This window comes from Ailuropoda melanoleuca, chromosome 15 (assembly GCF_002007445.2).
Source record: "Ailuropoda melanoleuca isolate Jingjing chromosome 15, ASM200744v2, whole genome shotgun sequence".
Classification (NCBI taxonomy): domain Eukaryota; kingdom Metazoa; phylum Chordata; class Mammalia; order Carnivora; family Ursidae; genus Ailuropoda; species Ailuropoda melanoleuca.
Window position 1 is genome coordinate 81,354,519 of NC_048232.1, and position 24,702 is coordinate 81,379,220.

General features: G+C 59.0%; 1 protein-coding gene across 8 annotated transcripts in view; it reads right to left on the reverse strand.

The window, feature by feature from the left end:
* Positions 1-2,823: 2,823 nt before the first annotated feature.
* Positions 2,824-24,702, reverse strand: part of TMEM184B (transmembrane protein 184B) — a 47,418-nt gene continuing 25,539 nt past the window's right edge. For 3 of the 8 annotated variants that reach the window (XM_034644445.1, XM_034644444.1, XM_034644446.1), the window contains 8 exons: positions 21,986-22,135; positions 13,191-13,281; positions 12,602-12,677; positions 9,626-9,717; positions 8,542-8,711; positions 7,981-8,175; positions 6,104-6,124; positions 2,824-5,309 (listed from right to left, as the gene is read on the reverse strand). In XM_034644445.1, the coding sequence (XP_034500336.1) occupies positions 5,068-5,309; positions 6,104-6,124; positions 7,981-8,175; positions 8,542-8,711; positions 9,626-9,717; positions 12,602-12,677; positions 13,191-13,281; positions 21,986-22,135 (1,037 nt within the window). In that variant the 3' untranslated portion in view covers positions 2,824-5,067. Of the gene's footprint in view, positions 5,310-6,103; positions 6,125-7,980; positions 8,176-8,541; positions 8,712-9,625; positions 9,718-12,601; positions 12,678-13,190; positions 13,282-21,985; positions 22,136-22,894; positions 24,668-24,702 lie in introns of those variants that run through there. The other 5 variants (XM_034644442.1, XM_034644441.1, XM_034644443.1 and 2 more) reach the window with 5 other exon arrangements.

Sequence of the window (24,702 nt, forward strand, 5' to 3'; positions counted from 1 at the left end):
CCCCCCGCCCCCGCCCCCCACCCTTGCTTCCTTCCCAAAGTGCCTAAGCGTGGTCTCTGTCCCCAGGTGCCATTTCTCTGCAACCACCAGCCCCCGTGGCGAACACATTTTCCGTTCGGAGCCTACTGTCTTCCTCGTTGTGGCCCCTATAACTGGGTCCTAATAGGTGGCCCTGGGGTGGGACAACTTTGGTGAGAATGGTAGGGTGGTGTTGGAGTCTGGGGTCTCTTTTGGCTGAAAGTCCAGCCTTCTTAGGCTCAGAGGATGGGATACAGAGCGGATTAGAGAAGGGCTGTCCGGGAGAAGAGGGCCACCCCTCGTTCTGTAAAGTGTTTGCTCCTGTTGCGCCTTAGTCCCTCTGCACCCTCCCAGAATTCAAGACTAGGTTTGGCTCCTATATGTATTTCCTGGGGCTGGGAAGCTGATGCTCCCACCTCTGGTTTAGGCCTGGGGGTGCCTGGCCTTCCAAAACTGGCAGAATCATTAGACATCACCTAGGGAAGCCAGTTAACAGCCGACAGGCCAGTGCCCAAGGCCATCTGTGCTTCGTGGTTGAGCTGGAAAAGCCAGGTCTTCCCACTGCTGCCCCCAGGGGATCCAGCCAAGTTACCAACTGGGGTCATCAGGGGGACTGTGGACACGGACGGGAAAGGATGATGTAAGGGCCTCCCTGGCCTGGGAGCTGCCTGTGAGTTAGAGGAAGAGAAGTGGAGGGCCCGAGAAGGTGATAGGGATGGAAGAGATGGAGGGAGCTGGCCAGCCACAGAGAAAGGGGGCCAAGGAGGCGACCATCCACTGTGGCAGGTGGGAGGATGAGAAGACAGATCCTGAGGTCTTGCAGCCAGGGGTGGGGGTCCTGAGAAGCCAAGGATCCCACCCCTCCCCCGGGAAGTGTCCACTGTGGCTTGGGGCCTGGCCACCGCCATTGAGTGCCATTCTCCTGGGGAGCCCCGCCCCAACCCCCCTCCTGTATACAGCTCTTTATTTATTGCACGAATCTAAGTTATTCTCCCCAGCCGGAAACCTAGCACCCACTCCCTGGGAAAAGTGGTGCGTGGCCCTGTGCTGGACTTTGTATTTTATATCTGCAAATAAATCACATTTTATCTTATATTTAGGGAAAGCCGGATGGCAACAACCAAAAAATGTTAAAAAAAATTTTTTTTGCCCGGCCCCCAGAATTTATTTATTTTCTGACTTACAGTAAGCGAGTTATCCGCCTTCTGTATTTTGTAGACTTTCTGAATAAAGTCAAGTTCTCTTTTTCCACAGTGATGAAGTCTGAGTTCCTGGGCTATGGTTTTTTGGGGGTGGGATGGTTCTGAATGAGGGGCCGAAACTGGAGTTCTTTTAATCCCAGGCAGGACCCTCTGCTGGAAAGGAGAGCTAGCCCTGATTTGCAAATGAGGAAACGGTGCCTTGGGCCCTCACTGGCTCTTGCGGGGCGGGGCGGGGGGGGGGGCGGGGGCTAAAACCTTTGTTCTTCAGTCTGGTTGCCTGGAACCTCCCAGGGGAAGACAAAGCTGGGAGGACAATGAAATGTAGGGTTAAATCCCTGGCATCTCTTCAGTGAATAAACAGTCCCGCCCAGAGGAAAATTCCCGGATTTAAGAGTAATCTTTCCAGCACTTTCCCACCGAGGCCTGACTTTCTACAGCCAAGTAGAAAATATTTTCCCCATGTTCCAGAAGACCCAGGGAGGCCGAGAGAGAAGTGGCTTCTTCAGTCCCAGCCTGCAGGCCTAAAAGGCAACCCTGTGTCTCATCTTGGGTTCCAAACTCGCTATAATTTCGGCCCAATCTGCCAGCCCTTCGGGGACACCCTGGAAAGAAGTGGAGAGTTTAGCGGTCTGTGGGTCAGGGAAATCAGGGTTTGAATCCAGGTGTACCTTTTTCTAGCTGTGTGACCTCTGAGGATTTCTTGCAGCCTCAGTGTACGATGAAGGTACTGGAAGGCCGTAGGTGTGACAAGCCCCAGGAACCCGAGGGGCTACAAGCTTTAACACGCAGCGCAGACATTCACAACTGCAGTGAGGAGGATTTCTGTCCAGAGAGGTGGCAGGGCTGGACTGAGGGAAAAGGCCACGTCTGTGGCAGCTGCAGGCTTTGAAAGTTGGGGAAGGGCCAAGCCATATGGGTTGGCTGGGTCCACTGGCCTTTCGCCCCCTCTCAGGTTGAAGCCCGCGATCCTGTTCCCTGATCCTGGGATGCTGAGCTCAGGCCTGCAAAAGGGCAGCAGGAAGCCACAAGTAGGGTTTCGTGGCTGGCTGGGAAGTTCCCCCACCCACGCCGCATTCCTGAGGGCTCCTGTCAGCAGGCCAGCCCCTCCTCCCCAAAGGCGGGTGGCCGGAAGGTGCCCTGTGTGACCAGGCACCTGGCCTGGCAGCCCACAGCCCGCAGGCCCCTAGGGGCAGGGACCTAGGGTCCCATGGTGGAGGGTGGGCCCAGGGAGGTAGGAAGAGAGCCTGCAAGGAGTAAGGAGCCCTGGAAATCTCTTCAAGCCCCCAGGAGACACCTGTAGGAATGGGGCTGCCAGTGTTTGGGGGTGGGGCCCCCTCTGGCTGGCTGACAGAGAGGGAACTGCACACGCCAAAGCAGCCCCTGGGTCCCACTGGCTGGCAGAGAGGGAGACCGTGCATCCAGTGGGAGCCCGGACCCCAACGTCAGTCTCTGGCAGTGTGCATTCCCCCATCACCAACACCTCACAACCTAGGAGGAAGCCGGTTTCCTAGGAGACCCCTGCCCACAACCACGAAACCCACCCCCAAACACATACCCGGGAGGCAGGGAAGAGGAAGGAAAAAAACCTCACCCACAGGCAGAAGAGATTTCAATACAATCTATATTATCTCATATATATATTTCTCACTTTATTTGCTCACTTCTGTCACGCATTTAAAATGTCACAGAGACCAAAATAGAGCGGCTTTCTGGTGGAACTCATGGCAGTCACACACGAGATACAAAACTAGGGGACTCTGTCCTCTCATACATCATACAGTTCATTTTTCAAGTATTTTTTATGTACAAAGAGCTACTCTATGGGGGGGGAGGATTAAAAAAAAAAAAAGGTTACGCATCCTAGGAAGGAAGGGTGGAGTGAGTGGGCACACGTTGCCGGCCCCTTGACTCCCCAGGGGCCACTGGCTCCCTGCCCCCGAGTCCTCCCTCTGTGCCCCCCAGGAACCATGCTAGCCAGCAAGTGCCAGGGCGGGCCAAGGCCAGGGGACAGGGAGTCGGCAGCACACTTTGGCCTGGAAGGAGAATCACAGATTGGTGAAAGCAAAAAGGGGGAGTGGGGACCGAGGAGCTCCTCAGACAGCCTGCTCCCACCCGCCGCCTCCCTGGGCAGCCTGGTACCCAGCCGGCCAGGCCCACCAGACAGGGCCCAAGAGCCAGGCTCCGGGCCCCTGCGCTCAGGCCTCCGAGGCCCTGGTGGGCTGGCTGGGTCACAAGGGCCGGCGGCAGCCTGGGAAGACGACGGGGGTGGAATCCCACACTGGGCCCCTGGCACACTTCATTCCAGAATGAACGAAAAGGAAGAGACCCTGCGGTGAAGTCTGGTGCCCCAGGGCGCGGCCCTCCTCACCCTACCACCTTCTCCAGGCTGGTACGGCCCAAACCAAGTGCCATCTGGGTTCCAAACGACAGAATGCTCCGCCTGTAGGAACCTATGTTGTCACCGCCAAGAGGCTCCCCCTGCGACAGTGGTGGGTCTAAGCCCAGCCTGCCTGGGGGCTCCGGCCCGAGGAGACTCCAGGTACACGCGTGCGGAGGTGAGCAAGGGGAGGGGACAGGCGATCCTGGCCACTCCTAAGGCCTGTCCAAGGGTGACCGGCCCAGCACAGCAGGATCCTCGGAGTGCGAGCAGCTGGAGAGGGAGCCCCCAGGGAGTGTCTGCGGCCAGACAGACGGAGGGCCTATCTAGGAAGGGGGAGCTTTCACATGTGACTAAGGCACAGAAGAGATGGGCCGAGGGGCCAGCTGAGGCAGGACACCAGGCCCTGTGTGGATACGGCGCCAGGGAGAGGAGTCTGGGGTCACTCCTCCTGCTTCCCAGCTCCCTGCTGCACGCTCCCACCTTCCGTCCTCCCTCCCATAGGGCTGTTCCTCCCGAAGCTGGTCGGAAATGTGGAGACTCAGACCCTTCCCCTGAAATGGGAAGGAGAAGCCCTAGGGAGAGACCAGGACCCTGTGGAGGTTCTCATGGCTCAGCCTGGGAAGGGGGGGCTGGGAGATGTCAACCCTTTCAGCAGCCGGGAAGCAAGGGCTCTGCACAAAATGCTCTCAAGAAGAAAGACCACAAGTGATAGGGCAGTGTGGGCTGCTGGCTGCCCTCAGCAGGTCAGGAGGAAGGAGCATGAGGCAGGCAGGAAGGGCAGCCACGGAGAGGGCACCCAGGGGCCCAGGGACCCCTGCTTGGAGAGGCCTCGGCAACGGGCCCAGACACACCTGAGCGCTCTTCCAACATGGGACACGGGGCTCTTGGTGTCGCTCTGGTCCTTGCAGCATGCCAGGCAGGCCTGGGACAGGAGGGGCCACAGGGAGCATCTGGGTTCCCTCCTGCCCCTCTTGCCCAGGGCGAGGCTAATGTAGCGTGGACAGGGGGCACAAGGGAGGGCGCAGGCAGGAAAGAACCCAGGTCAGAGTATTGCACGGTGTTGGGGACAGGGCTGTAAGTCTCATGGGGGAGGGGGTGACCCACGCGGGGGCTGAGAGGGCCGCGGCCGCTGGTCCACCGTGGCCACCGCTGGTCCCACCATGCCACCGCCACAGGACAAGCCACAGGGCCACAGGAGTCGCTCCCAGCGTCCTCCGTCCCTCGCCCGGCAGTGCAGGGGTGGCCACGTATAAATATTCCTGAAGGCTCGTGCTGAGCCTGGGCTGTCCCCTGGGCCGAAAGCTTCTGGCTGTTCCTCTGGAAGCGATAGGTGAATGTTTCTGGTCCAATAAATTAACGGGCAAGGTCAAAGCTGTGCCAGCCTGCCTCCCGGCCCGCGCGAGGGGCTGGAGGGGGGCACACCCTGCCCTGGGCCCAGGTGCCAACCCTCCCCACCAGCAGCCGTACCTAGAACTCGTCATCAGAGCTAAGCAGGAGAGTCTTCTCATTGTCGCGGGCGCCACTGAGGCTGTGGGAGCGCGAGAGGCTGTGGGCGCCCCCGCGCCACGCGGGGCCGGGCTCCAGGGTGGACTGCTGCGTGTACTGCTGGTAGGCGGGCGAGAAGTTGTGGATGGCATCCTGCACGATGTCATGGGGGTTCATGGTCTCCTTGAGGCTGCTGGAGATGCTCTTCATCGGGGCGCAGCGGCCTGCAGGGTGGGAGCCCAGAGGCAGGGGTGAGGGGCGGGGGTGGCAGGGAGCCCCTCGTCCTGGTGTCCTTGGACGGACCCCCACCCCAAGGCTGTGTCACCCGACAGAGAACGGGGTCCCGAGCACACGGAGGCACAGGCAAAGAGGGGGCTCCTCTGGCCGGGGCACACAGCAGAGGCGAGCAGCCGCGGGGGGCTGGTGAGTCCGGCTGGTGCGAAGGGACCCAGGGTAGAGAGTGGCACGCCCCACGGAAGCCAGGAGTGTCAGGAGGGTCCCCCTCCCCAGGGGTCCCCCTTCACCTGAGTCTGCTGACCAGCTCTGTCAGGACGGGCTGACCCGTACATCCTCACCAGCTCCCCTATGAGAGGGCGGGAGCCGCCAGCCCTGAGATGCCCCCTCCTAACTCCCCCTCTAAGGAGCTCTCCCCCCACGGGTTCATGGGGGAGAAGTGGCCCAGCCCCAAAACCGAGAGGTAATAGATAAGCCCAGGTCTTCAAAAATCAAACCGGCGTGCCCTTTCTACCTGCATGTTCTCTGCCATGGATTTCCCATTAACACGCACTGTGCCCCCAGAACCCAGCAAGGCATATTCCAGAACAGAGACAGACCAGGACGGAAGAAGGCAAACTCTATGGGGGGCAGCCCTTGGCAGGCAGGGGCTCTGAGCTCTGCTGCCTGGGGGTGCCTGAGGGGGAGACGGAACACAGAGAATGGGCTAGGGAGAGAGGCATGCCGGTGACGGTGACCACGACTGACGTGCAGGACAGACGTGCAGACCGAGAGCAGAACCTACCGTAAGGGCCGTATGTTGGCACTGCCCGTGGCCAAACCCGGGGCAAAAGCAGGGCGGGGGGGGGAGGGGAGGGGGAGAGAAGCCAGAGAAATAGAGAAGAGACAGCTGAGTGACACCATCTGTCCCCCACCGAGGCCTGCACACCGCACCTGACACCCTTCCCGCCCCACCCCAGCTGCCCCCTCGGAGCCTGGCCCCCGGAGGGGTAACTCCCCTCACAGGGCTCATGCTCTCATCCGGGGGGACAGGAGAGCCACCCGCAGACACCCAGAATGGTGGTCACAGTTCCACCTCCACATCTAAGTCGGGACCCAGCACCCCCACTTCTCTTTGGGCTTGGCTGCAAGTGCTAAGCCTGTGCCACATGCTTTACAAACCTCACGCCACTTCACAGATGAGAAAATCAAGGCTGGGGGGGCCAGGGGGCATGGTTCCCTGTACAGACCCCACAGGAGAGGCAGCGGGGGACCCAAGCTGATTGCAGGGCTGAGGGGTTAGGGTGCGGGCATCTGGCCAGGGCCCAGCACAGAGATGGGGTCCTGCCTTGCCCCGGTGGGGCTGGGCTGGGGTCTTTGCTAGAGCTGGGTTTCTGGCCACGCTGTACTTTGCTGGGCTGGTGGTCCAGGAGCCGCGGGTGGGAAGACACAGCCCAGGTGTCCGCTGGGCCTCTGCAGAGCCACCACATGTAACATTTTAAACCTCAAGGGTCCAGAAAGGGTTCTCTGCTATGACCCCACGCTCTAGGCACAAGGGTGACTTTCCTAAGGGCACAGGCTCGGTCAGACGCAGGTCCAAGGGACACCGCCCTCAACACCGGGTGGGTGCTTGCCAGATCTGGGGGCCTAGCGGGAAGCGGGTGGGATAGCAGCGGGCAGCAGCGAGGTGGCCAGCATGGCGGCTGGCAAAGCGCCCAGCACGGGGTATGTGTGCGATCACAAAGGGAAGAAGGGGTGCTGGCAGCCCTCAGCCAGAAGGTGTGCCAGGAGAACACAGCTTGGAGCTGAAGAGCTGGGCGGCCGGCAGGTCTCTTTCTGGCCAGGGAGAGAGCGCCTGAGTAAGAAGGGGAGGGGGCCGAGGGGCCCTGCTGCAGCACCCCACTCCCCAGGGCCCGTGGTGGGCCTAGGCGCTAGGCCTGGGGAAGCCACATGGAGGGCAGCCGGCAGCAGCCCGACTCCTGGTGGGGGGGGGGTGTTAGAGCAGAGCTTCCCCTCCCCAGGCCCTTCCGCCTCCTCACTGCACAAGCCATTTCAGGCATTCCCAGCCTCCTCTTCCGCCCCCCTTCACCATCCCCGGCCCAGGGCAGCTGGGAAACCCCCTGCCGCGGCAGCCCAAGCCCAGAACGCTTATTGAGGAATCTCAGGGGAGGGGGCAGACATGGCACTTGGACGAGGTGTCCTAATGTACAACTGGGGTTGCCAACCTCTTCCAACACAGAGCAAAATGAGCCGGTGTAAAAAGCAAGCTGTTAAAAACAATGACTATTTCTGAGTCTGTTATTTAGAAGTAATCAGTTTAAAAAAGACGGGGAACTTTCGAGCGAAGGGAACTGTAGGACAGAATGGAAACCTGTGTCTGGTGTGAGGAGCCCTGGGGACCCTGTTTATTCTGGGGTGTCTGTCCTGACCCTCCCGCGGGGTTCTCCAGACTCCAGGCCGGCTGCAAGAGGCAGGGGGGCTCAGCTGCCAGGACCCCCTGCAACCCTGTGTTGGGGGCGGAAGGCAGGTGAGCCTCGACCTGTGTGGCCCCTTTCCCACAAGCAAGCCCGAGACGCCTGAGCCGTGGGTGCCTGTGGGACACACCGGGTGGCAGGAGGAGCCTGGGGCAGGACCTGGAGGCCGTCTCCCGCTGGGGGGTCGTCTCCGGCCACTAGCTCCTACCTTGCGCATCCAGCCTCTTGTCTGCATAGACCTTGTAGGTGAAGGCATGCCGCAGCGCCAGGGCCGCGAAGAACATCTCCACGCAGATGATGAAGTCCTGGTAGCCGGCGGCCACGGTGCCCTCGCCCACGGACACGCGGGCCGAGTGGATCTTCGGGATGGCCCCACACTTCTCCAGGATGGCCAGAAGCATGCCTGGAAGAGGAGGCAGGGGCACGGGGCCCTAGACTGGACCCCTTTCCTGTGGCCCTTCCTCATGCAGCGCCCCCCCAATGCCACACCCGCCGGAAAGCACGGCAGCAGCCTGAGATGCCGACACCAAGCTGAGGCCTCTGGGAAACGCCGCTGCGCGAGCTCCTTGCCAGCCACCAACACTGGGGGTCCCCTGGGTCCCCCATCCATGAAGCAGCCCCACTGAAGGTCCCCCAGGGCTCCTGTGAAAGGCCCCCGAGGGCCTAGACTTCTCACCCAGGAGGTGCCCGGTAGACAGAGGCCGGGCTCTGGGCTGGGATTGCCCAGGGACAGCACGGGCCTCACAGCATGGGCCGGCAAGAGGCTCACCTTGCCAGAAGGAGAGAAAAATGACGGACTTGACCATGAAGAACTTGAGGACGGGGCTGTAGGGGCTAAGCAGGTCCCGGGTGGCAAAGTAGAAGAGGAAGAGGGCATAGAGGGCCAGGCTGACGGAGATGTTGTAGATGATGGTCACGTAGAGGTAGCCGCTGGTGACACTGTGGGGGTGGGGAGTGTTCTCTGGCTGGGACAGAGCCTTCCAAGAGACAGCAGGCCTCCCTCCCGCCTCTGCCCTGCCAGTATGCCAAGCCCCATGGCTCTGCAATGCTCCCCAAGCAGTGCTCCACGAGCCACTGAAGAACGGGATCTAAGTGGCCAAGAAGCAGGGGTGGAGGGAGGCTGTGCGAGGCTGTGCCAGCGGTGAAGGACAGCCCTGCCGCCTCTGCTCTGGTGTCCGGGCGCCTGGTGGGGGACACAGACGTGGAAGCCACCAGCACCAGGGGTGGGGAGCTCAGCCCGATGGTCCGGCAACAGGTGTGAGAATGACACAGAGCTTGGCTCTGCTCTTTTCTCTTGAGCCAAGTCATGTCTCCGTCTGAGCCTCCGTCTGCTCACCTGCCCTGGCGGGGCTGTCACGTGGGGTACAGGCGGTACACACAGTGTCTGCAGGCACGGGCCTGGACACACGGTCACTTTCACTAACCCCCCAAAACAAAAGGAAATCAACACGGGAGAAGACTTTTACCCGGGGACTCAAGACAGGCCTCTCAGGGCTCTGACCTTCTAGCTCCCTGCCCTGGGGGTGGCCACTACCCCTTTTGGGCCCACCCCTGCGGCACCGGTCTGCAGGCTATCTGTGAGGGTGACGGGGCTGAGGGCTGGCTCCCATGCTGGAGGCGGGGCCAAGCGGGATGGCAGTCACTGCCAGGCTTGGGCCTTGAAACTCAGGTGTGCAAGGGGGGCATGAGGAGGGCCAAGCCGTGCTGGGCCTCCCCTCAGGGGAAGGTCGGGGCATGGGGCCAGTCTGCAGCCACCCCCTTCTCGAAGGCAGGGCATCAGCCTTGGGGCAGGGCCACCTGCTCCCGTGCCGACTCTCCTCCCCTCACGCCTGTCAGGGGGACCCGCTGCTTACTCAAAGTCACCATCCCGGTACTTGCCGAAGGCCTGGAGGACCACGGTGCTGACAGCCATGAGGGGCTTCACCACGCAGAACTGCAGGGTGGCCTGTTGGGGGAGAAGGTCAAGGGTCGAGGACGAGCCAAGAAACTGTGTGACAAGCACCTCCCCAGCCAGCTGGGCCTGTGCTGGATGCTGAGGGGCCGGGTCGGGGGGTGTCCAATGTCCTGCCCCGAGGAGACTGCCATCTGGAGGGAGAGGCAGAATCTGTAGGAGGGCAGCGGTGCAACGCAGCTATGCGAGCATATGAGGGGGGGGAGAGAAGGGGGGGAGGGAGGCAGGCCGGCCAACGGAGGGGCAGAGGAGCACAGGACAGGAGTGCCTTTGGAAGGCTTCTGAAAGAAGGGGTCAGCAGGAACCTGACCCCAGAGATGCAACAGGGACAAGCAGAGGGAACAGTCCCTACCAAGAGCGAGAGGCCAAGAGCAGACACGGGCAAGTGGGGAGACGCTGGTGATGGACTGCAGCAGGACAGGGCCAGGGCCCTGCTCGAAGCCTCCTCCCGTCCTCCTTGTCCACCCCCGGATCTCAATGGGGCTGGAGGGGACCTCCAGGAGCACAAGAAGGGGGCCGCCCAAAGCACAAGGTCTGGGATCCTGAATCTGAGTTTGAATCCTGGCCTCACCAGCTACCATCTGGGCAAGCTCAAGTGAGCAGTCACGTAGCCTCTGAGAGGCCGCCTCACTGATAAACGGACGTAACCAGCCCCACATGACAGGGCTGAAGAACACGGCAGTGTCTTCTGGAAGCTCTCCCACCTCTATGAGTTCCATAGGCCTCCACTGGCCTGCTCAGCCACTGGAAGAATTCCTGAACCAGGTTCTCACAGTGCCCTCCGGGGCTCCAGCAAAGTCAAGGACAACCCACGGTGCCCATAAAACCAGCAGAAACACCATTCTCTTGAAATGTACATCTAAGCCATAAGGCCCCTTCTGTGGAGGGGGGAGCAGCTTTAAAAGGCTGAGCCATGTGGCTCCAAGTCGGGCAAGGGCTCTGGGGCAGAGAAAGTCACCTGCTGAACCCAAAGTTTCTGCCCCACTGGGGACCTGAGTGTAGTCTGTGGGGTGTCCCAAGGGGCCCCAGCTGCAAGGAAGCACGTGTGACGGGGGAAGAGGTGCGATGCTGCCCCCAACAAACCCCCCAAAATTTCCCAGCCCCACCACCCACCTTGAGGGAGCAAGACCAGTATCGGGGAAAAGGGAGGCGCGCAGTGGGCACCGAGAGCCTGCCAACAGGCTGCAGCCCCCCAACAAGGGCTGTTTTAGGGGAGGAAGCTGAGGCACGGAGAAGCTGACATGGCTGAAGGGGCAGTGGAGCTCACGTCCGCAGGCCCCACAAGCCTTCACCCAACCACAGCCCTGCACTGGGTGGGAAATCAGGCAGAGGTTTCAAGCCAGGCTGGACAAGAGAACCACCCACGGAGCTGTAAAGCTCCACGCCAGCCCTTCTTCATCAGGCTGGGGGTTGGGGAGGGGGGTTGGCTGACCAGAGAATGCCTACAGTGAACCAGCTCTCCAGGAGATTCGGATTCTGGGGGGCCCTGGCCCAGGCTTTCTCAGGAGGAAGCAGCAGAGTGCTCTCTCCCAAGGGAAAGGGGTGCAAAGGCTGCTGTTATCCTCTGTCCTCTTACTACCACTCCCTGCCCCTTCTAGAACACCAGAGGACATCGGAACCCACGGGGCGGCCGGGGAATCATTTATAACCAGGCTACGCAAGCTAGTGATCATGGGATCAAAACTTTGTACACAATATACTCATCAAAGAAGGCAGTGAGTCACAGCTGGGCCCCTGGCGGCTTCAAGGCTGGTAAACAAAGGCTCTGGAAGGCCCCACCCACCCTGACCCCAGGACACTTTTAACTCTTTGCCTCCAGGCCCAGTAGGGAGATTGTGAATGGAGGAATGCCCAAGGGAAGGCAGAGCCGGAAGCTGTGGCCTGTGGTGTAGACCTGTCCATCCAGGTGGTGTAGACCTGGTGGTCCAGGTAAGTGCTTTGTGGGTGTGCCCACACTACAGGCAGTGGCCCTGCACAGAAGGGAGTAGAAAGGGCAGCCCTTCAGTGGCCACAGAGATCGGCTGTGGTTTTCATTTCCCTTTGTGACTACTCTTGCTGACGCGGGAGGGGCTGACAAAGGTCGTGGCACCCTGGGAGAGACTGAGCCGAGGTCGCCCACCAGCAGGGCGTGGCACCTCAGACTCTCTCTCCCAGGACAAGAGTGGGCTCCATGCCAGTCTGTGCTGACTGCTTCCCATCCATCACCCCACCTGGGCCTTAAACTGTCCCTTGAGATAAGTATCGTTCTGCCTGCTTTACAGAAGAGGAAATCAAGGCAGGCTCAGAGAGGTTACATAATGTAGCCAAGGTCACCCAGTCAAGAGAAAAAGCCGAAAATCAAACTCAGATGGTCAGACACCCGGGCCCATGCGCCTCACCACAACCCCACACGGCCTCCGCCCAGGCTACTTGAGACCACAGGGAAGGCAGTCGAGGAAACTGGAAGCTGGGGGACTGCCAGCTGGGAAATGGGGAACAGACCAGAGACTCGGCCTGGCCGTCTTGGCAGGCAGCTTTCATGCAGAAGCCCTCCTGGCCTGTAGCTGCAGCTGATGAGGGGTTTCGAGCTGAGATTCTAGAATCCCCATACACACACACCGAGACCTGCCTGGTGGAAGTGAGCAGAATTGTGGGACCACTTCCGCCCAGGGCTGCCACAGACCCTTTCAGGACACCTGTTGTGCCGCCTGGAGCACACCCTGCTAATGCACGAGCACGCCTAACAGCGCGGAGTGGGTGCGGGGGCTTGGGGTACTTCACGGGGTATGGGAACTCCGCAACTGGGGTCTTCCGGGCCCACCGGACGAGCAGGGGCAGCGCCCAGGCTCCTGGGCCCTGGCCTGCACCTCTTGACCAGGGCAGGTGCCGGGGCACACACCTGCTTGCAGAACCGCAGGAATCCAATGGAGTAAGTCTTTCCCCAGAGGCAGCACGTGCCGTACATACAGCTGGACCTGGAAGAGACAAGTGGAGAAGCGCTGAATCCTGGCTGAATCCTGACAGCCAGGATTCGGGAAAGGTGGAGCCGGGGAAGGCCGACCTCCCTCACGTCCACACGAGCCCGGGTAGAGCGGACGGGGCTGGGAAGAGGGCACAGGTCCCAGGCAGCCTTACCCAGGGGGCCGAGCACACGGGGAGAGTTTGCATGTGCGGGGAGGGCTTGAGGGAGCAGGGCGGCCCCAGCCCGGGGTGGGGGGGCAACAAACCAACCCAAGGCCTGAAGGGAAAGACTGCAAGAGGGAAAACCAGGCAGACAGGCAGGGGCAGGAAGAGGAAGAAGCAAGAGCCGGTGAGGCCGTCCCCAGGGTCCCCGTGAATGGTGTCGCTCAGGAAGTGAGGAGGGGCACGCCAGGCCCGGGTCACGGGCAGAGCCAGTCTCTGTGGCCGGCTGATACCAGGACAGCTCGAGGAACATCAGGCCCAGGAAACGGGTATGTGGGAGGGCTCCGAGGACACTTCAGACTCACTCGATGGGCTTCCCTCTGATCTCCGACATGATGGAACTTTCTCCCCCGAGGTATTCATAGCACAGGCTGAGGAAATTATAGATGACCAGGGCTGCGGAAAACGTCCGGAGAAAACCACTCAAACCAAAGGATGGGTAAACAGATGGTGGAATTCTAACAGCAACGGGAGCGAGAGCCCCACAGTCTTGGGGCCTCAGGGACGCAAGGACCCGCACAGTAAATATTCCACTTGTCATCAGAACCAGGCGAAACTAAGTCCTGCTGCGGAGCGTCCGCGTGCCTTTGCTGGTGGTCACACCATTCAGCAACACAAGGACATGATAAACACAAAGTTCCGGACCGCGTGGGGAGACGGGCACGGGCTCGCTGGGGGCCGGGGGAGCACATTCTGGGGCTCAACAGGGACTCGCTTTGTAACTGCTTATTCGTTACAGGCACTTTTCTGTGTGCGTGCGTGTGTGTGTGTTACGGATCAGAGTTTTACAACAAAACAATAAAACATTCTCTGGAGGGATCTCAGCAGAAATTTTCAGCAGGAATGAGACAGGAGAACCTTTGTCCACTCACTGAGAGTGGCAGGTGAGGCCACACGCCACTAGAGCCTCCAGGGGTGGGCACGAAGGTGCACAAAAGACAGCACCAATGTGTGGGGAAGCTGGGCCAGCTCTTTCTGGACGCGGCGCTGTGCCACCGCAGAGACCCAGCTCTGCGACAGCGATGGACGGCACCGAAGTGTGCCGGCCATGCTATAAATACAGCAATCCGCTGTGAGCGGTCTCCTGGTCAGAGGATTTCTGCGGGGTCAGCAAGATGAAGGCTGCGGCCTACAGGGTGCTGGGAGCACGGGGAAGGTGCTGGGAGCAAGGGTGGGGAGAGTGGAGAGCAGGAGGAGTGCAGCAGAGGCCGCCAGAAGGAAAGGGCGCAGGAGGAAGGTCAGGCCAAGAGTATGGGAACTCAAGAGCGTCCAGCAAAAGAGGGAGGGTCCAAATGGGGTCCGGGGACAGGAAGTCCCCGGGGAAGCACCAGCAACCCTGCAGAGAGAGGGCTCCTTTTCATCTGACCCTGCCATCCCCCTGCAGCACAGAGGCCTTCAAAGCTCCGGGTACGGCCCTGAGGTTGGCGTTCAAGACTTCTCCGTGACTTGGCCCCTGCCCACCCCTCATATGGCCTTCCCGGCAACTAGATGCCCCTCTTTCCCAGCAGGTTATGATGCCCTCCATGCTTTTCCCTTTGCTGATCCCACAGCCTGGGCGCCCTTCCCTCTGTGTTGTTGGTGCCTGTGAAACCCGTGAGACCCCCCGAGAAGCCTCTGGCTGCTTCCATGGAGGCTGCCGTGTTCTCACCCCGGGAACTGCTGATCTGCAGACGCTGCGTGGTGCTTCCTGCCCTGCCGCGCGGCTCGCATGATCCCTGACTGCTCTCTCGGGACTGTGCCCCTGGAAGGCGGCCCACCTCTTCCCCAGAGCACGGCCACAGCACTTGGCATGTACCAGGCACACCACGAACGTGGGGCTACCTCGGACTGGCGTGCATACCACCTTGGCGACAGGGCTCCAGGTGAACGTTGGCCTTCAGCAGTTTGGAAAGGAGTATTTCTGAGGTGCTGTATACCTAACCTCACATCTCCCGCTAGGGTGGGGGGCCCAGGTAGTACCCTGTATTGACATGACCCCCAGCACCTACCACACTGTGCTGTGACTGTCCCCCTACACAGAGGAGAGGGTTTGCCATGGATTAGCTGTGAGCCTCTCTGTGCCTCAGTCTCCTTGTCTGGTACATGCGGACAGCAGAGGTCCCTAACTTGACAGGGGGGCTGAGGTTTGAGTGTGCAACGTACTCAGAAGAGTGGCTGGCCTTAGGAGTGCTCGCTGGTGGCCATCACTGTTTATCTGCTGGTCTTCCTCAGGGGCCAGCGTCCCTTGATGGGGCTGACGACCGTGGACGCTGCCTGCCTGGCACGGTAGCAGCTCAGGAAATGTGGGGACTGCGGCAATCTCCACCGAGCTCCAAAGCACTCTTCAGTGACAAGAACTCTGGGGCATCGGGGGGGGGGACATCAAGCCAAATCTGATGTCAGCCTGCTGATAACCTTTGTTCAAAACCACATAAGGCCACGTAGAATGGCTGTGCCCATTCCACTGGGTCCAGCTACACTGTGGCCCATAGTACTTTCCAAAGATGGCCACACCCCAGGGTGCTGGCTCCCCTCTGCAGGGAGATAGGGTCTCCCTCCCTCTCTTTGCATCCGGGGGACCGGGGTGACTACAGCACGAGTGCTGCTCCATGACATCTGACACTGGGCTTAGAGAAGGCCTCTTCCTTCTGGTTCTTTCCCTTGAGTGCTTGCCCTTGGACGCAGCCCCCATGCTTCAAGGAAGCCCAAGCCAGCCCACGTGGAGAGACCACCCGGAGTGGCTCGTGCGGGAGGAACGGAGGCCCCAGCGGATGCCAGCAACCACTGCTAGACACACAAGCGAACCAGGCTTCAGACCCCACCCCCGGCCGAGGGTCCCCAGCGGAAGCCCAGAGAGCAGGGCACAGGGACAGACTATCCACACTGTGCCCATCCAAATGTTCTGTTTGGGCTGATTATTAATGCAGCCAGAGTAAATGTATACATAAACGTGTGTGCACACGTGTGTGTGTGCTGGTGTGTGTGTATATATAACATGTGTATGTCTCTACATACATGTATATATGACATAAAACCACTCCTAGAGCTCCCAGGACGTGCCACGCGCTCTCACATCTCCCGTGCTAGCATGTTCTGGTGCCTCTGCTAACTCCCAGGGGCAGGCCCTACTGAGAGACCACCTCTCAATCGCCAATCCTCTGTCCCTTGCCAGCCTCACTCCACACACCATGATCCCGCTGTTGGTCCGTCCTTCACGTACAGGGGCAGCATCATGAAGCAGGAAAGCCACGGACCCCGGAGCCACACGGCCAGGTTACGGCTGTTGGCCCCACCACTTCGGAGCCGTGTGACCTCAGGCAAGTGTCCTAAGCGTGCTGTGCCATGCCTTCCTCACCTATAAGCCAAGGATAATGGCAGCTCCTTCCCCGAGGAAAGGGGGGAAGTGGGACTCCTTCGCTAAGGCTGAGCTCACACTGAGGAATCCGCAGTGTGTTCCCCAGTGTTTTTTCCAGACTGTGAACTCCTTGCCGGGAGGGACTGAGGCCTGCCCCCTGACGACCAGAGGGCCTGGCACTTGCATGCTATCAACACAGAAAGAATGAACGCGGGCCTTAACTCGGGGTGAGGCTCGGAGAGGCGGGGCAGCCCGCAGTCCATTCTTGCCCACGGGGCCCACCCTTCTGCAGGCTGCACAGACGCACCTTCCCCAGGCAATGAGACTCTGCTCTCCAAAGACAAAACTCTCAAGAGAAGCCATAGGGGCCGAGGTTCATCAGCCCCTTGTCCAGAACCACCCTCCCAAGCCAGGCCGTCTCGCAAGCCACTGCCGAGAGGAGCTCGGTGCCTGAGCTCACCTCCTTTCCTGTGTCAGGACATACGTCAGGACCCTTCCTGAGCTACGTGTCTGAGCCGTCAATACCGATCTAGCTCTGCATTCAACTGGCCAGCATCATTCCACTGGATGCATCCACCTCTCTCAGGTCAAGGTTCTTGACCTTATCCCAGGGCTCCACCCCAGCCGTAAGACACCGATTCACTGCCGATTCGCTGATGGCTTCCTTTAAAGAACCATTAGCAAGTCAATCGCGCGTTCTCAGACAAGAGAGAGAAGACAGACTCTCCTTGAGATGACTCAAGCAGCCCACATCAGCACCCATTGACCATCTGGACAAATCGATCCCCTCCTAGGAAATTACCAGGCAAAACACTACCTCCACCCAGCAAGGCTGTTTACAACAGACAACTCATCACACCCCGGAACGGGCATGAAGACACCCGGCCCTGGGCGTGAGAAGAACAAAAACGCCGAGGGGGGGAGCCCAGCGGTGCAGGTGTAGTTCCTGGCCAGCAGGCTTGGTGCCTGTCTGCCCCTCTGACCACAGCTCCAGGCTGCTCCCCAGAGAGGCCCCAGAGACACAGATTAACTCTCTGCCTCCCTAAGTACTAACCACACCCTGTGCGGGGTCTCTGTGCTAGGCCCTGTGGACACACGAGTGACCGAGGGACCCACAGACCAGGCCTTCTAGTCTGGAGGGGAGCATCCAGTGGGAGGGAGGGGATGGTCCTTCTCTCTCTCCTGCCCTGGGCAATGGAACTTTCTGTTCCGTTCTAGATACCAAATCTTAAAGATTTATTTATTTATTTTAAAGGGGGAAGAAGAGGAACAGAGGGAAAGAGAGAATCTCAAGCAGACTCCCCACTGAGCGCTGAGCCCAACATGGGGCTTGATCCCAGGACCCTGAGATCATGACCTGAGCCAAAGTCAATAGCCAGATGCTTAGCCGACTGAGCCATCCAGGCTCCCCCTAGACACCAAATCTTAAATGGACTAGAAACAAATGCACGAAATCAGGAGCCACGGGCCAAGATGGGAGATGAAATAAGCATCGTACCGGAGCCTTGAGGCCTGGAGAAAAGACATGAGGGTCACTCTCTTCATAAAAGGGACAGGACCTTGTCCAGAAGGTCACATAGGACCCACCTGGTCCTGGAGGCAGATTCTAGGCCTTCAGCCTAATATAATTGCCAACAGGCCGTCTTCAGAGATGAAAGGCAGCAAGCTCTGTGCCAGAGGGAGCATGCCATCAGAGGCTGGGGGGCCTCTTAGCAGACATTATACAGGAGTTCTGAGAGACTGAGTCTTTACAGGTCTCTTCCGACCCTGAGACTTGAGGTGTTTCCTCACTGGCAGCGTCTCTCACCCACAGCTGCCCGGACAGGAGGCTATGGTCCAAGAGGCTGTTCTCCACCCAGCCCCCAGCTGTGCCCCCGGAACGGGCACCCACAACAGCACAGCCCCGAGGAGGCCCCTGGGCTTCAGAGAGGATCCACCAAGAAGTGCACTCCAGCTGTCCATGCCAGCAGATCCCGGGCCAGGGGTCCTCACGAGCTCCCCGCTACAGGCCAGATGGGCACATCGGTCCGTTTGTTCAATAACCACTCCCCGGACGCCTGCGGTGTGCCATCCCCCAGGTGGAGAACCTCAGCGACCCTGGGCACCACCGGCCACTCCCAGCTCGCTTCCTCCCCGCACCCTCAGCACCGACAGCTGGCCCCTAGGCCTGGCCTTCTCGGCTGCACACAAACACTTCAGTCATCCAGAAAGACGTGGGGCCATTTCACATGGCAGGTAACTCGAGGATGAGCCCAATTTTGACTACTTTGGACAGAAATCTTCTGTGCTCTGTAAATAGGTGCCTCAGAACATGCTTCCTCCTCTTTTTCTGGGATCACCAGGGACAGTAACGGACACAATGCGCCACAGCCCTCGTGGGCCGGGGGCAGGAGGGGCGCTCTGCCCTGAGCTGCTTCAGTCCCTCCTCCCTCGTGGCCTGGCTCCCCTCGATCCTGCTTGTTGCTCGCCCCTGCTACCCAGATCACTGTTCACGACGCCTCTTCTGATTGGTTTCCTCTCAATACACCTTGCTTCATTCCGCCGGAGTGAGCTCTTGTAGCCGCCGCTGTTGGAGCCGGGGCCAGTGAGGGCCCCGACAGCCACGGCATGCCAGCAGCACCCCAGCCTTCGGGTCTCGTGCGGCCCTGTGTCTGTGGCCCTCAGCTGGGTTCCGTTTACCCCGCTGTCCTCTCTCTCTGCTTTGGAAGATGCTTCACTGTGGGCCAGGTTCCAGGCAGCGAGGTTTGTCCAAAATCTGAAGTCGGGTGAAGGCAGCCTCCTTCTCTAACTGTTTCATGTAAACTCTCCCCTCCTAACAGAGTTCATGCTCTCCCCCGGGAGGACGCTGTTCTGCACTCCTCCGCCCAGCCTGACACAAGCCATTCTGGGGACCCGGGGACCCAGAGACCCAGGGCTGCGTCTGGCCTCTGGCAGTGACTCTCTAGGTAATCCTAAGTTTCTTAGCCTACTCCAAGTCTTTTTTTCACGAGTACAAAGTGGGGATGATAATACATCCACCAGCTAACTGGGAGGTGAGATGAGCTAACAGTAAGGAAAAAGATGCGGCAAAGTTTGCAAACACCACAGAAACAGTATTCACGGCACGGTGCCCAAACATGAAGCAACAGCCGGTCTCCCTCCTCTGAACTCCGGCCCTCTGCACCGCTCTGCTCACAGAGCTCCCCAGGGCTGTCTCAGAGATGTCTCTAGGGAACACCCCTCGCCCCTTGCACGATCAGACGCTACCTGCATGCAGGGGGCTCGCTCTGCCCTCCCCCGTCCACCTGCCCCGATGGCTTGTCCTAGCGCCACATGGATTACAGCCCTTGCCACACAGTAGAAACGGGACCCTGGGTGAGCCACGTACTTCTCTGAGACTCAGCCCCCCCTTCTCCTTAGAAGACAGCAATCCTGCCACCAAATTGCAGGGTTTAGTACTATTTGCTCCCCCCCCACCCGCTGAAAGGCAAACAAATGGGGGGGTACAAACCTTCATGCACAAGGGGCCAGCACCAGGGGCAGCAGACCAGAGATTCCGACCACAGCTCCGGAAGGGAGGGAGCCAACGGGGACCCCAGGAAGCCCCAAAACTGGACACACCGGGCAGTCCTGAGGGCTGAGGGTGCTAACGGGAACCTCAGCTCCAAGTCTCCACAGGGAGCTACCAAGTTTTTACTCTCAAGACAGGCTGAGATGGTTCTGTCCTCAGCTGAGCAATGAGGAGATGCGTACAAAGTGGACGACGCCTGAATGCAAAGGGCAAGATGTCGGGTCCCTTGCCCCATCCGCTCCCTCAACTCGGCCTGCCCAACTTTGGTCTCCCAGGCTGGAGATGAGAACATTATTCTCTAGGAAAACAGGCCCAGACTCAAAAGGTCCTCATTTGGTCCCGCTGCATAACACCGGCGGGGTCACGTCAGTGCCCTGTCACCCAGAGGGGAGGCCCCGCAGTTTTGAGCCCCATTCTTAAACACAAAAATAGCCAAGGATACTAGACATTTGAGGAGAGCTTCCGACACAAAGGTCAAAGACCAAAGCCAACAGACGAAAGGAACTCAGGAGGCAGAGATAATGCAGAAGAAACTGTAATTAGCATCGCCCGAGAGAGAAGAGGAGATGCTCTCTCCAACATCAAGCACGGGGGCTCAAACAAACAAACAAACAGGACAGGGAATAGCTCCCGACATTTTACAACATGACAAAACAAAAAACAAAAACCCAAAAAACCTTCGATAGAGAAGCTCAAGAATAAAGATTTTTAAAAATTATAATAATAAAGCAGAACAAAATAAGAGCTGGAAAATTATAAAGAAAATGTGAGGCTCAATCCAGAAGTACAACATCCTACAACAGGAATCCCAGGATGGGAAGATAAAAGTGGAGGGGAAGAAATTATCAAAGAAACACATAAGAAAACTTCCCAGAACCTCAGGACATGAGCTTCCACACGGAGAGGGCCCAAGAGGTGCCCTGCACGAGGAATAAATATCCCACCACCTGGGAGATTCCAAAACACTGGGGATAAAGGCAAGATCCTCAAAAGCAAGGCCTCAAAAAGCAGGTCACATTCTGGCATGAAGGCTCGGAATCCAGCAGACTTTCCCAAAGCAACACTGGGAGCTAAAAGACGGGGAGGGGTGCCTGGGTGGCACAGCGGTTAAGCGTCTGCCTTCGGCTCAGGCTGTGATCCCGGCGTTATGGGATCAAGCCCCACATCAGGCTCCTCCGCTATGAGCCTGCTTCTTCCTCTCCCATTCCCCCTGCTTGTGTTCCCTCTCTCATTGGCTGTCTCTATCTCTGTCGAATAAATAAATAAAATCTTTAAAAAAATAAAATAAAAATAAAAGACAGGGGAAAACGTGCCTTCAAAATTCAGAGGGAGGATGATTTCCAACTTAGAACTGGATTCCCATCAAACTCCAAATAGGATAATATAGTAAAAATATTCACAGATAATTTTCAGATTGGAAAAAAAGAAAAAAAAACACAACCAGAACTCTCATGCACGTTTTTTGCCAGGAAGCTCCTAGAAGATATGGACTGACCAAAAAGGGAGAGCAAACCACAGACGAGGGAAAAACGGCATCCAGGGAAGAGGTGACTGAGCACAAGAGAGGTGAGCAGGTGTCCCAGGAGGATGGTGAGGAGAAGACCCAGGACAAGAACTGAGCAGGAGGAGGCCAGAAAGCAGCCAGTCCAGACCAGAGCGGGGAGAGCAGGGCTCAGGGGAGACCCAGGGCTAACAGATGTGCCCGTGTGGCTGACAGCGCGGAGGAGGGTTTCTCTTTTCTGGTCAACTGAAGCATTTGGGAATAAACTAACAACAGGTACACAGAGAGCAGAGCAAACCAAAATGCAAGGTAAACAATAACCGGAGGAAAATAAAAAGTCATACAGGGAAACGTCGGCCTGGGACACCACAGGGCTCAGTTCTGATCAATATTTACAGACAGGTGATAATGGAAACACTGAATGGAGACTGAGAAAAATTTGTGATCTAGTCACAATGGGAAGATGAAGAGAGAATTCTGTGTGTGTGTGTGTGTGTGTATGGGGTTGGGGGTAAGATACCTAAGTCAAAGCTTTCTACAATCGGAGGTCACTATGTAACGCTCTCTGAAATTGAAAAATCAAGAACCAATAGTATAAGTGTATTTTTCGGTTATTCTAGGGAAGAAAAAACAGTTGAAAGAGTTGAAAATGCAGTGAACTTGGGAGTGAGGCAGAGTCAGGGCCATTTTGTGTTTCAACTGTGTGTGCCAGTACCTAAATGAGAGTAAAATTCAGCTGTAATGTTGTTAAAAACAAATTGTGCAATGCTCAGACAGAGCCCAGCCGCCTGGCTCTGACATTGGGGTCCTCCAGCACAGCCGGACTCCTCTTCTCCCTTCTGCCCCTTCCCGGGTCTTGGGACACCTAGGAGGAAGGGTGGGGTGGGAGGGGAATGAAGGGGGGGCCTCTTCTTGAATTTTAAGGGAAGCCCTCCATCCCCAACTCTGCAGGGACAGGTCCTGTAGATGAAAGGACAAGGGGAGGTGGTCCCAGATGTTGAGCAGAGCTGCAGAAAAGGGCAAGGCGAGGGCCAAGCCCACCAACTCAGACACTAAAAGCTGGTGAACACCGGGGCAGCCTGAACTCCCCCGCAGCAGCTGCTGTGCTGTTTGTAAACTCCCTGGGAGAGGCCAGGGGATAATGGTGTTGCTAGGAGACATGCTTAGCAGGGAGGCCAACTTCTTACCAGGACCTCTAAGTGGACCAAGAGGAAGGTTGGGACAGGCGGGGCCTGAACAAAGAAGCTTCTGGAGTGGGGGGACCAGCCAACCATCTGCCGCCACCTCGGGGGCACAGAGTGAGGACCATACAGACGCTCCCCTGGCTGTGCCCCACTTCTGCCAGGCACCCCAGTCTTCGGGGCCCCGCAGAGAAGGGAGATGGCACCTGCCCCTTGACCACCCAGGACAGGATTGCCCTTGGCAGGGAACAGCTCTCTGCTTCTGAGGGAACCAGTGGGCAGAGGCTGTTCCCGGGCCCCCATACGCGATTGGAACGTGATTGGAAAAGGATTCTCCATACTAGCGTGTGCAGTTCCCCAGGGACCCAGAGGTTTCCCGGACTCTGCTGCTTCCAGGGACATCGGGCATTAGAGCCCCAGTTACGCCCAGCACAGGTACCCACCTGGCCTCAGCATTCCCACCTGGCAGAAGCATGCAGGGAACCCCGCCCAGGAACTCGATGAGGCCCCCTGCGAATGCAAGGTGCACAGCAGGTGTGTGATAAAGTCCCTCATTCGTTCAGGAGTTCTGGGCGGAGTGAGCACCTGCCAGGGGCCTGGCTCTGCTGACACGGGCTCTCTGCCTGCTCCTGCTCTCGGGGAGCTGAGTCTACTCGGGGAGATGAACAAACCAGGCCCGCATGCTGCGCTCTCACGCTCAGCTGCCACTGTGCTCAGACCGTGTGGACGCAGGCAGGGTGCCAGGAGAGGAGCCACAGGGGAGGCCTTTCTGAGGAGACATGAGAGCGAGGACAAAGAAGGAGCAGGCCAAGAAGAGCCTTCTAGACACTGGGCAAACACCTGATGGCCCTGCTGGAGAAGCGGGCAGTGTGGCTGGAGGGGAGGGTGAGGGCGAGGCCAGTGGCTGGGGGGGAGGAAGGGGCAGTTCACTCCGTCGGGCGCCTGCATTTCCTGGCGGAGGCCTAAGGCATTTCCTGTGCCCTGCAAGGCCTCGGGGATACACGGGTTCCAAGTGGGACAGGAAGAGAGACTCCAGCTTCTGTGGGGATGAGCGCGCTGCACCCCAATATCCCTGGAGACCAGGGCCTGAGGCAAAGCCCCCCCACCCCGGGGTCAGGGAAGGGGACCAGTGGTCGTGGGCAGGGCTGCCGTGACATCTGGTCACTCCACCCGAGGCCAGCAGTGCAGACAGGGGAGGAAACAGGAAAATGCATGACCTTGGCGGGGGTGTCAGAGTAGGGATCTCGAATTCAAGGACCCCTCCTCCCAGCCCTGCTGTCTGGGCAGGCCCAGGGATTGCAGACCTGTGACCTGTCTTCAGGGCTCTGGCCGCTCCCTGCTTGCCCCTCCCTCCACAGAGAGCTGCTAACCCGCAATTTCCAGTTGTGCCATATTCTTGGGCATCAACAGTAAAAAAGAAAATCTGAATTTCTCTGTGTACCCTGCAAGGCTGTGTCCGTCCTGTCCTTCCTTCCCAGTGGCATCCCCTCTCCAGCCGCTGGCCTCTCCTCTGGCCACGGCCAACCCCCAGCCCAGCACCCCCCACCTCCTGGATATCTCCCGGGCCGTGCATTAGCTCTCCTGGCTGCCTGGGACGCTCACCCCAGCCGCTCTAGGTCTCTACTCCCTGAGTCTGCGGCTGGGCCCCGTGGAGAACTGCCCCGTCCCGTCCCGTCGCGTGGTGACTGGCCAGGCAGGCGGTGGGGGGGGGGGGGGNGGAACTGGCTTCCCTCCTTGCCACCCAGGGCCCAGCAGAGGGCCTGGCTCCTGCTGGGAGCTCGGTACCAGAGCAGCTCATGCGTCCACACCAAACATGGGACCCCGAGGCCCACGAAAGACAGGGAGTTACCTTCTTGGGTGGCAGAGCAGAGTCTGCTCCTGGGACAAGGCCCTCAGAATTAAGGCACATGGGGAGGGAGCCTCACCCCTGCCACTGCCTCGCCATGGGCCCCCGGATAAGCCCCTGACCCATCTGTACCTGGGGTTTCTAACGACAAACGGACAGCTTCTTTGCTGCTCACCCCCATCAAAGCCGCCAGACTGAGAAATGAGGCACAGGGGGAGGGTCCCCGCTTGCAGGCGTCGTGGGAGCCCTGTGGCCAAGTGCCACGCCCGTGCTGTCACCTGGCAGCGGGGGACCAGACGGAAACCCCGAGGAGGGTAGAGAAGCGAGGGGCAGCCCCTCTGGAGGAGCCCGGGCCCAGGGGTACGCGCCCGCCCGGTGCTCCCCGCCCCCCCCCCNCCCCCCCGC